The 12,039-nt window shown below is 39.2% G+C and overlaps 1 protein-coding gene across 1 annotated transcript in view; it reads left to right on the top strand.

The window, feature by feature from the left end:
* The window catches only part of LOC141127459 (transmembrane protein 198), a 41,997-nt gene extending 36,641 nt beyond the window's left edge, over positions 1–5,356 (top strand). Inside the window, exon 5 of the mRNA XM_073613941.1 lies at positions 1,641–5,356. Within this exon, the coding sequence (XP_073470042.1) occupies positions 1,641–1,790 (150 nt within the window). The 3' untranslated portion in view covers positions 1,791–5,356. The remainder of the gene's footprint in view (positions 1–1,640) is intronic.
* The last annotated feature ends 6,683 nt before the right edge of the window (positions 5,357–12,039 follow it).

Raw genomic sequence — 12,039 nt, 5'->3', positions numbered from 1 at the left:
GTGGATAAACTTTAGGCTACACTCAACCTTCTGGAACACTTTTTTGGGATGAATTTGCAAGCTAGGTCTTATCCTACATCGATACTGGATTCCCCACAAATGTTTTGGTGAAATGGGCACAAATTCTCACAGGCGCACATTGTAAAATCTTATGTAAAGCCTTAGCTAAGAAGAAGCTAAAGCTATTGTTGCAAAGGGAAGAGCCAACTCTATAATAATGGCATGGCTTTAGAGAGGAATGTCCTACAAGCTCATTTAGGTGTTGTCAGTTAACCACAAGTTCATATAGGCGTTAAGGTCTGTCGTATAGGTGTAATGCTCAGGTAACCACAAACCTTTGACTATATAGTGTACAGTATATAAAGCTTTCTAGAAAGATGGTGTTTTCAGTGAAATACAGACATGTAATTCCTATGTGAGGGTTTAATATGCGTGCAGCATTGAAAAAAATCCTAAAATTCACAAACACAGCACAGGGGAGCATCTGCTCATTCTGGAATAATTACAGCCATAGTCAAAAGGACTATGGCTGCATTACAAAAGCTATAGGACAATCCTGATACACATCTGTTCTTGCCTCCCAATTCTCTTTATTGGTAACCTTATTGTGATGGGTGACCTTATTGGCCAATAAAAAGGCTCACAACATTGAAACCCAGAGCAAGCTTAAATCGTAACTATAAACTCCACATCTCAACTGTTTCTCAAAAGAAAGTTCAATAAAATTTAAAGTTAACAAAAAAACCTTGTTACCACATATTGGTGATTTAACAGATTTTGTTTGGTAGCACTACGGGTGACAGGTGACTTCCAATCTGCTGCTGGAACAAAATAGAGTTGCCTGAGTACTTCTCAGCTATTCAGGAGAAGATTCATGTTTCATCAATGAATACAAGGCTTCTTCTAATTGACTGAAGTGGAGATCGTAGCATCGTGCACCCGCCTCAGCCAATCGGAGGAAACCTTGTATCAACCGATTACTAACCACTTTTATAACCACTATTAAAGTGGTTATAAAGCCTAAACATTTGTTACCTTCATGCATGCCTTGTGTTTTTAATGTAAAAACTGTTCACACTTTGGTTTTGGGGCCGGGAGCAAGCATGCAAAAGTGCCCCTATGGGCAGCTGCTTCCCCTGGGGGCACTGGACAGAGAAGGGGCCAGAAGCGTTGGGGGTGGGTTTGTGTCTCTCGTACCCAAGAAGAGGCTCCATTGCACAGATCAGGCAAGTATAAAGGTGTGTGTTGTTGTTGTTGTTGGTTGTTTTTGTTGTTGGTTGTTTTTGTTTTTTTTTTTTTTATAATTACTTCAAGCCCATCCTCTGTGCAGAGCTGCTGGTGGATGCATGATGCAACAGCCCATAGAAGTGGATGCACACAGCGGCTGCATGGAGACATTTGCATGTTAGTTTGAAATGCGGGTGCAAGGATCCGACCACACACACACCTGCCAGTGGTTTTGCAAACAGGGCTTAATTGCCTGCCTTAATATGCCCCTAAAGTGACGGGGTCTGGACTAGTTAAACAACGATTATTTTGTGCATTGGTCTTTCAGAGGCCATGAGCAGCAGCCTGTCATTTGCTGTTCAGTGATGTAAAATTTCAGCATCATTTGAGTTGTTACTTTTTTTTTGTTACAGAGTTACCTGCAAACCCTGAGAGAACGTCAGTCTGGTAGCGGCACATCCATGAGCAGCCTTAGCACAAATATGCAAACCGTTGTGGACATGGACTATGATTGTGGCTCCACTGTACCTCTTACAGCCACTATGCCTGTCATCCAAGCCTGAGGTGTTCCTGGTCTCCAGCTGCACTTTCTGTGATCAGACATAGCAGCTTCTCGGTGCCTTACGTGTTGCTTTTCATCTCATCTTACCATTTCATTTGCCAGTGCCACGTGTCTTGCCAGAGTATGCAAATTTGTGGAAACAGAATTCCCTGACCGTTTGTAATGAATGGACCAGTATAATTGTTTTGTTCATATACTGCTGGTTCCAGACAGGCTTGTATAGAAAGATGCTTTTTAAATGAACATGTATGCAATACTGCACATTTTGATCAGGGTTTTATGTAACTATAAAAGGGAAAACACACCTAAAATAAAACTGTGCTTTTATAAAATGTATTGTAACATGTACTGTATGTATTCACATATTGCTTCAAAGTTGTCTTTTAAACCAATCTCAAGTTATCTCCACCAAATTCAGTGGTGCAATTAACACAGCACCTCTCTATTTTCTGATTGGATGCTGCATTTGCTTCTCAGATGAGAAAGACCATCCACTAAAAAGGAGGAGATCTGAGTGTCATAATGGAAACGGATAACAAGCAAAATGTGCATGTGTTTTCAAAGGACAAATTTGCTATAAACAAAATCTCTGGGTGGGGACATAAGTAGACATTAAGGCTTGGAGTCTCGCATTTTTGCTTGATGTCTTTTCCTCCTAAAATCAATAGCAATGTATGTCGATGCTGGTTTTGAGATGCCTGCCAATGCGTTACTAAATGTGTTGAGGTGGGTTTATGATGCATTGACTTGATGTGCAACTAACCTAACAAGTTCTTTTAATTTGAATGAAAAATGCATCAAGGGGGGAAAAACCTTTTAGGTGTGGCTCCGCCTTAACACTTCAGCCGTTTTCTTTTTTGTGTATAGGACAGATAAGGAACCCAAATCCTGTTCACAAACTGCTTTGTTTTGTAACCTCTCGAATACCACCTACTAGTAAGATTTAAAGGGCCACTATAGTTTATGCATTTTGTTTTTATATCTTCTCAACTGCAAACGTCTGCATAATGAATAACAAGTGGTCGGTGCTAATATTGTACTTTTTTTTTTTTTTTGAGTCTTTATATTTGTATTTTTTGCAGACAGAATACAACCTTAAAGTGATAGAAGAAATTGTTAGAGGCTTGTATTTTTTTTTTCTTAAACTAGCTAAAAGTTGTCATGGATTTTATGAAGGACTATTTACCCCAGAGAAAAAAAAAAATTATATAAAGATGTATGTATATTTTGGTTAGAGGAAAAATGGTTACAATCCTGCATTGTTATACAGCACACTGATCTATAAAATACTGTAATTTTTTGGATGCATAAAAATGAAACTTATTGCACTTTAATAAATACCAATGTTCATTTATCTATGAGGACAACAGCAAAGCAAATGGGGCTAACGTCTGGTCCTGCTTGGTCATCCACAAAAGTCTCACTCTGCAGCACAAAACCTATTCATGTTCTTCCTAGCCATGTCTCTTTCTATAGCGAATAGATAGGATTTATCTATGAAAAGCATTCTAGGACTCTCACAAGGGTATACCCCAAAATCACTATTTCAGTTTCAGCTGCCTACAGCCTAGTTAAAGGAATTTTTTGGGATAGATGTATTCTAGGTGCCATATTTATCCTTGGTTGAGTGAGCCAGTGACACCTGATGTGCATGAGCAAAAAAAAAATGACCAACACTGAGCATGTACCTTTTAAAACAATTTTTGAACCAGTTGAAATAAATTTTTTATTTTTTTTTTTTAATTTATCTGCATGCCTGATCACCCTCCTTAGTCCCCCACAGGTTATCTGTTAAGATCCAAGCACAAGAACTCCCACCCCTGCCTTGCGGAGGTTTTCTTTGAAGAAAAAAAAACATAACTGATGTCCTCAAACTGATAATCTGAGTTGTAAGCTGGGTTTTGTTAGCACCTAGAGCATAAACTGACAGTATCCTCAATTTGCTGTTAATGGATATTTATTTTAAACACACAGGAGGTTCTGCCAAAATAACTGTAATTTGACAGCCAAATATAAATGGATCTAATGAGGCCTTTTTATCGATTCCACCCCTTCCTCCAGGGTATTATTACAACGCTTATCTTCTGTGCCCAATCACTTCTGTTTTGTGTTCTCACTAGAGCAAGCAGCCTTTCTCAACCTTTTCCTTGTTGGTGGGACCTTTTTAAAATAATTTCCAGGCCATGGGGAAAAATGCCCCTTACATTAATGGTCAGTTGGAGGAATATTACCTTTACAGTGGTGGCCCTAAAGCCCCCTACAGACAGGGGGTCATAGGCATCTAAACTGTGCAGGCACCATCAAAGGGAAGTCAATTGGCCAGTGCTCAAGGGAACCCCTATCAACTTCTAGAGGAACCCTGGTTAAAAATGGCTGGTTTAGATCAGATAATGGCATTTTAAGGAAAGAAAAGCCTTCTGTGGCACTTTAAAGGGCATCTGGCGGGCTGGAAAAATAAGCACTGTAATATAGTAAACACCTGTTGTAATTCCCTGAGGTGGTGAGCGTTCATTGCGCTGGCTTCTAGTGTCCTAACAGCCGAACAAGGCTATAGGTAAAAGAGCCAGCAGCTCAATCTTCTGCAATGAATGCATTTTTTAATCCAGGTGTAGTACAAAATGCAGGGATAAAAAAAAAATGAGAGCTGTCATTTGACTTTTTTTGTAAAGTGTGTATAATCTGGGGTTGTCATTCTAATTCATAAACCACTGGCTTGGCACAAGCATGTAACCCAGTAGACCACTTGTATGAACATACTTGTTCTGAGCCAAGGGGAGACGTTTATCAATCCTGTCACAAGGCAAAGCAATTCTAAACTGGAGCAGTGGGACAGATTTTATTACAAGTCAAATTCCTCCTTTTGGCTGCTCTAATGTCTGCATGTGTGACTGTGTTTTAAACCTGACCACCACTTATTTACAGTATGTGTCTGTATAAAGGAGAAATCTTTCTTGTCTCCAGTAATCTGATTTTGAATTGTGCAAACTGTCACACTTGGCTGCCCAGGAATATACAGATACATGGGTCTTTAAACCTGTAGTGGAGACGGCCTAATTTGTAACTAATGCTTTTGCTAATTTGCTTGATAAAATGTCCCCCGTTGTATTGTAAGGTAGTGCAAGAAGGGTCAGGATGACAGCGCACTTTGAAAAAAGTCAGCCCATAGCAGCTATATTTTAATTCTGACAGACTCCTTTCATTTACATGTACAAAGTGATGGGCTGAGAGAAAACACAGTGCTGATGGCCCTTTTATACGTGTTCTATAATAACATTTACAATTGTAAGAAAATAGGACATACCATTTTATTAAATGGGTGTGTGTAATTTAATGTTATGCAGAATTAAATTAATAGTGCAAGATGTTTCTTACACCAATTTTGATACTCCTTGTATGGGTGGCTGTGATCAACACCAGCATTGTGGAAAATGTGTGCTGCTGCCATAATCGGCTCGCATGCTGCCACCTAGTGTTCAAGTATGGAAAGAATAAATATATATAGAGATAGTGGGGACGGAAAGTATTCAGACCCCCTTAAATTTTTCACTTTTTGTTATATTGCAGCTATTTGCTAAAATCATTTAAGTTCATTTTTTTTTCCTCATTAATGTACACACAGCACCCCATATTGACAGAAAAACAGAATTGTTGACATTTTTGCAGATTTATTAAAAAATAAAAACTGAAATATCACATGGTCCTAAGTATTCAGACCCTTTGCTCAGTATTTAGTAGAAGCACCCTTTTGATCTAATACAGCCATGAGTCTTTTTGGGAAAGATGCAACAAGTTTTTCACACTGGATTTGGGGATCCTCTGCCATTCCTCCTTGCAGACCCTCTCCAGTTCTGTCAGGTTGGATGGTAAACGTTGGTGGACACCCATTTTTAGGGCTCTCCAGAGTTGCTCAATTGGGTTTAAGTCAGGGCTCTGGCTGGGCCATTCAAGAACAGTCATGGAGTTGTTGTGAAGCCACTCCTTTTGTTATTTTAGCTGTGTGCTTAGGGTCATTGTCTTATTGCAAGGTAAACCTTCGACCCAGTCAGAGGTCCTGAGCACTCTGGAGAAGGGTTTCATCCAGGATATCCCTGTACTTGGCCGCATTCATCCTTTCCCTCGATTGCAACCAGTAGTCCTGTCCCTGCAGCTGAAAAACACCCCCACAGCATGATGCTGCCACCACCATGCTTCACTATTGGGACTGTATTGGACAGGTGATGAGCAGTGCCTGGTTTTCTCCACACCTACCGCTTAGAATTAAGGCCAAAAAGTTTGATCTTTGTCTCATCAGACCAGAGAATCTTATTTCTCACCATCTTGGAGTCCTTCAGGTGTGTTTTTTTTTTTTTTTTTTTAAGCAAACTCCATGCGGGCTTTCATGTGTCTTGCACTGAGGAGAGGCTTCCGTTCCGTCGGGCTACTCTGCCATAAAGCCCCGACTTGTGGAGGGCTGCAGTGATGGTTGACTTTCTACAACTTTCTCCCATCTCCCGACTGCATCTCTGGAGCTCAGCCACAGTGATCTTTGGGTTCTTCTTTACCTCTCTCACCAAGGCTCTTCTCCCCCGATAGCTCAGTTTGGCCGGATGGCCAGCTCTAGGAAGGGTTCTGGTCGTCCTAAACGTCTTCCATTTAAGGATTATGGAGGCCACTGTGCTCTTAAGAACCTTAAGTGCAGCGGAATTTTTTTGTAACCTTGGCCAGATCTGTGCCTTGCCACAATTCTGTCTCTGAGCTCTTCAGGCAGTTCCTTTTTGACCTCATGATTCTCATTTGCTCTGACATGCACTGTGAGCTGTAAGGTCTTATATAGACAGGTGTGTGGCTTTCCTAATCAAGTCCAATCAGTATAATCAAACACCGCTGGACTCAAATCAAGGTAGAACCATCTTAAAGCGGGGGTCCACCTATCTATCTTTTTTTTTTTTTTTTTTTTTTTTGAGTTCATTCACAAACTTTTCTTCTCAGCATTACATACTCACATATTGTGTGTAATATGTCCGCCTGTGTCAGATTTCGTCGGCAAGAATAACTTATATTATTCACTGCAGGCGGTTTCCATCTTCATTGTGGACATTTGAAGCCCACAAGCATTTATTTCCTGGATGTGGTGAATGCTGTGCTCCCAGCATTCACCGCTCGTTCCCGCACATGCTCAGTGGCATCCTGGGAAGCCTGAGACTAGCTCTCAGGAGTCTGGGAGAGGCTAGAAACACGCCTACTCCCACGGGAGGAGAACCAGGAAGTGCAAAGAAGAATAGAAAAATAAAAGGTAATTACGGCAATTTAAATTTTTTTAAACGGCATGTCAGCATCTAGGCAAGGAAGAGAATACATACAGATATTGTTTAAAATTTGGGTGGAACCCCGCTTTAAGGATGATCAGAAGAAATGGACAACACCTGAGCTAAATAATGAGTGTCACAGCAAAGGGTCTGAATACTTAGGACCATGTGATATTTCAGTTTTTCTTTTTTAATAAATCTGCAAAAATGTCATCAATTCTGTGTTTTTCTGTCAATATGGGGTGCTGTGTATACATTAATGAGGAAAAAAATGAACTTAAATGATTTTAGCAAATGGCTGCAATATAACAGAGTTAAATTTAAGGGGGTCTGAATACTTTCCATCTCCACTAATATAATGTATTACAATTCTTTCAAGGTCTAGGTTTGTGGAGGTAAATAAACTAGTAATATCTGACATTTCATTAATGTTAGGAGAATCACAAAAAAAAAAAAAACTAGCAGGGCAAGAGGGACCCCAAGAGAAAAATGGCCAGGCTCATGACAGCTGGAGCCTAACCTTTTTCTGTTTTCATTGGGATCACATACTAGTTTGCTTTCTAAAAGTCCTTCCTGGTTTCCAGGTCAGACTGGCTGGCTCCTAATATCAAATACTTAGTCTTTATGCAATTAGAGATTTGACACAATATTTGCCAATCTATTTTTTTTTTTCTAGCTCTGATTTTTTTTTTTTTTTTTTTCTTATATAAAAAGTCGTTTTGTTTGGGTTTATCGATAGAGGCCAAGCCAAATTCTGGAGCCACATTGTTGGCCATCTGAGTATTGACACCTATTACATTAACACTGAAATTCAGGTAAAATTAAAATATAAATCTGCCTTTTGCAGTGGGGCTACCCCCCCCCCCCCCAATTGTAAGAGTTAAAAGCTTGTTTAGGTCTGGGGAACAACAAACAGTTTTACTTACCCGATTCCCTCTGCTTTCCCCTGACTGTAGGATCAGTCACTGCAGCCTCTTCTGCCCTACACTTAGCAGTTGCAGATCCTCTGATGTCATCAAGTCCAATACAGAGCCCATGGCCTGAAATGGGATGTGAGGATGGCAAGGCACAGTAGGGCAGAGCACCGGCTGCTCAAGACCTAAATAAGCTTAATGTTTGCAGTGTAAGGGTAGCCTTACTGCAAGAGGACTTTTCTGTTCCTTGGGGATGGGCTTTAAGTTATCCCATTGGTATGTGGTATTCTACAGTCATAATATCCTGATTTTCCCTGTGATCTGCCTGAGCCCCTGTGACCATTTACATGACCTACATAGGAAGGCCTTGTTCTGTACAGAGTTTATATAAGTAGGGTATCCCTTTTTAAGGGCTCATGCACACTGGACATTTTTACAGCTGCTGTTAGGGGCATCTGACTTTTTTTATTTGTTGTTTTTTTTTTTTTTTTTTTTCCTGCCTCTAAACTCCCCTCCATGTTGGTCTATGTGTCCATGCACACGTAAACTTTCAGAGGCATAAGCGTTTATGGACATTAGAAAAATGACAGCCTGTGCAACAAGCTTTTAGTAAAAAAAAACGCCAAAAAATACGGATAAACGCATCTAAAAGCATGTTTCTAAAGCAGCTTTTTCCTGGCAGCATGGCTGGCATTTTTTAAACGTCCTGTGTGCATGAAGCCTAAATACTGTTTTTTGTTTTTTTTTTGTTTTTTTGCAGACCTGTATTTCTGTTAATAAAACAAATGTTTTTGTTAAAATATATACTGGGCAATTACTATGCTTTGCTTTGTTTGAAAACCTTTCTATTAACAGAGTCCTGGATCCTGACCCTTTTTTTGTATGTTTTCCCCACAGGCACATCCTTGTAAGGACCACTTTTACTACAAATATTTATGTCAGTTGAACTGTTAGCAATGTTTTTTCTAAAAAAATAAATAAAATGGGGCCTTATTGCTCTATAGCCTGAATAATATTAGAAATGCCTCATGAAAGCTATTGTGAAATAAAATATTCAGAAGGTTTATATGTGATTCTGGTCATTTTGCAGTTTCCATGTGTGGGTTAATTACTTTCAGCCCAAGCCAATTCTGGCATTCCTCTTTTTTTCATGTAAAAATCATAATTTTTTTGCTCTCAAATTGCTCAGAACTCCCAAACATACACGTGTGTGTAAAATACAGTGCCTTGCAAAAGTATTCACCCCCTTGGTATTTTTTGTGTTTTGTTGCCTCACAACTTGGAATTAACATGGATTGTTTGAGGATTTGCATCATTTAATTTACAGAACATGCCCACAACTTTTATAGATAGTGATCTTCTCTTCCTTTTTTTTTTTTGTGACGCAAACAATAAATAGGACAAAATAACTGAAAAAGTCAATGTGCATAACTAAATCAAGAGTAAAAAGTGCAGCGCTATATTTCAATAGAAAGTGCATATATATATATGTATATCATAACATACAAGTATCTCTAAATACTCTAAATTTTTAATTTATATAATATATATATTATCTATCACCACCAGCTCCGTACGTCGCTCCCGCATATGTAAACAGCGTTCAAACCACACGTGAGGTATCGTCATGAACGTTAAAGCGAGAGCAATAATTCTAGCGCAAGATCTCCTCTGTAACACTAATCTGGTAACCCTTTAAACATTTTTAAAAGCATTGCCTATGGAGATTTTAAAAGTACCGAAGTTTGGCACCATTCCACGAGTACTCACATTTTTTAAAGCGTGACATGTTAGGTATCCATTTACCTGGCACATCATCTTCTACATTATACAAAAAAATTGGGCTAACTTAGGCGTTTTGTATTAATTCATGAAAGGTTTTATTATTATTTTTTTTTTTTTTTTTAATATTTGCGTCTGAAAATTTGCTGCACGAATAGCATGCAACATAAAAAATTGCAACAACCTCCATTTTATTCCCTAGGGTCTCTGCTAAAAAATAAATATATACAGTGCCTTGTGAAAGTATTCACCCCCTTGGCTTTTTACCTATTTTGTACATTACAGCCTTTAGTTCAGTGTTTTTTAATCTGAATTATATGTGATGGATCAGAACACAATAGTCTAAGTTGGTGAAGTAAAATTAGAAAAATATATACATAAAACCATTTTTCAGAAATAAAAAAAAATAATTGGCATGTGCGTATGTATTCACCCCCTTTGTTATGAAGCCCATAAAAAGCTCTGGTGCAACCAATTACCTTCAGAAGTCATATAATTAGTGAAATGATGTCCACCTGTGTGCAAAAGTGTCAAGTGATCTGTCATTACATATACACACCTTTTTGAAAGGCCCCAGAGGCTGCAACACCTAAGCAAGAGGCACCACTAACCAACCACTGCCATGAAGACCAAGGAACTGTTCAAACAAGTAAGGGACAATGTTGTTGAGAAGTACAAGTCAGGGTTAGGTTATAAAAAAATATCCAAATCTTTGATGATCCCTAGGAGCACCATCAAATCTATCATAACCAATAAAAAAATATCCAAATCTTTGATGATCCCTAGGAGCACCATCAAATCTATCATAACCAAATGGAAAGAACATGGCACAACAGCAAACCTGCCAAGAGACGGCCGCACCCCAAAACTCAGACCAGTCAAGGAGGGCATTAATCAGAAAGGCAGCACAGAGACCTAAGGTAACCCTGGAGGAGCTGCAGAGTTCCACAGCAGAGACTAGAGTATCTGTACATAGGACAACAATAAGCCATACGCTCCATAGAGTTGGTCTTTATGGCAGAGTGGCCAAAAGAAAGCCATTACTTTCAGCAAAAAACAAAATGGCACGTTTTGAGTTTGCGAAAAGGCATGTGGGAGGCTCCCAAAATGTACAGAGGAAGGTGCTCTGGTCTGACGAGACTAAAATTGAACTTTTTGGCCATCAAAGAAAACGCCATGTCTGGTGCAAACCCAACACATCACCCAAAGAACACCATTCCCAGAGTGAAACATGGTGGTGGCAGCATCATGTTGTGGGGATGTTTTTCAGCAGTTGGGACTGAGAAACTGGTCAGAGTTGAGGGAAAGATGGATAGTGCTAAATACAGGGATGTTCTTGAGCAAAACATGTAAATGTGTTGGAATGGTCTAGTCAAAGCCCAGACCTCAATCCAATAGAAAATCTGTGGTCAGACTTAAAGATTGCTGTTCACAAAAGCAAACCATCCAACTTGAAGGAGCTGGAGCAGTTTTGCAAGGAGGAATGGGCAAAAATCCCAGTGGTAAGATGTGGCAAGCTCATAGAGACTTATCCAAAGTGACTTGGAGCTGTGATAGCTGCAAAAGGTGGCTCTACAAAGTATTGACTTTAGGGGAATGAATAGTTATGCACATTAAAATAAAACTGCTGCGCCAACTCAAAAAATTCAAGCAGCCAGCACTACCAATTAGACTAATTGTATGTGAAAATCAAGAGTAAAAAGTGCAGCGCTATATTTCAATAGAAAGTGCATATATATATATATATATATATATATTATAAACATAACATACAAGTATCTCTATGTGAGAGTATATCTGTGTAAGTGACAACTCTAACCAAAAACTAGTGAACAGAATAAACTCAATATAAATGTGCTGTTGTAATCTGATGTGATAATCTCCACATTTCTATATCAAAAAAATATACATCCTCAAAAATTATCCTAATACAAAAGTGACCAATAAACATGGATGGGATCCAACTATCCTCATGTAGAGGTAGGAAACAAAGGTGATCTTGAATCAGTCTCTCAGGTTATAACCGTTCAATAAAATGTGAAGGCGATCTCAAACACGTGTGTGTGGATCTCATCTTGCTAAATACATATTCAAAATCATGGAGGTTCCTCTTGCATTCAAATATACGAGATGTGCATTAAATGCCCTTACCGGAACTGGTGGACCTGTGAGTCATGCAGGCTTTTACCGTATAAACGGTATAGAGATGTCTCCTATCCTGGGAATGGCTGAGATGTATCACACCACTCTGAAATCTCCTGGATGGGAC

This window comes from Aquarana catesbeiana, linkage group LG02, assembly GCF_042186555.1.
Source record: "Aquarana catesbeiana isolate 2022-GZ linkage group LG02, ASM4218655v1, whole genome shotgun sequence".
NCBI classification, from domain to species: Eukaryota; Metazoa; Chordata; class Amphibia; order Anura; family Ranidae; genus Aquarana; species Aquarana catesbeiana.
The sequence above is the reverse complement of the archived record's forward strand: the minus strand, read 5'-3'. Positions and strand labels throughout refer to the sequence as shown.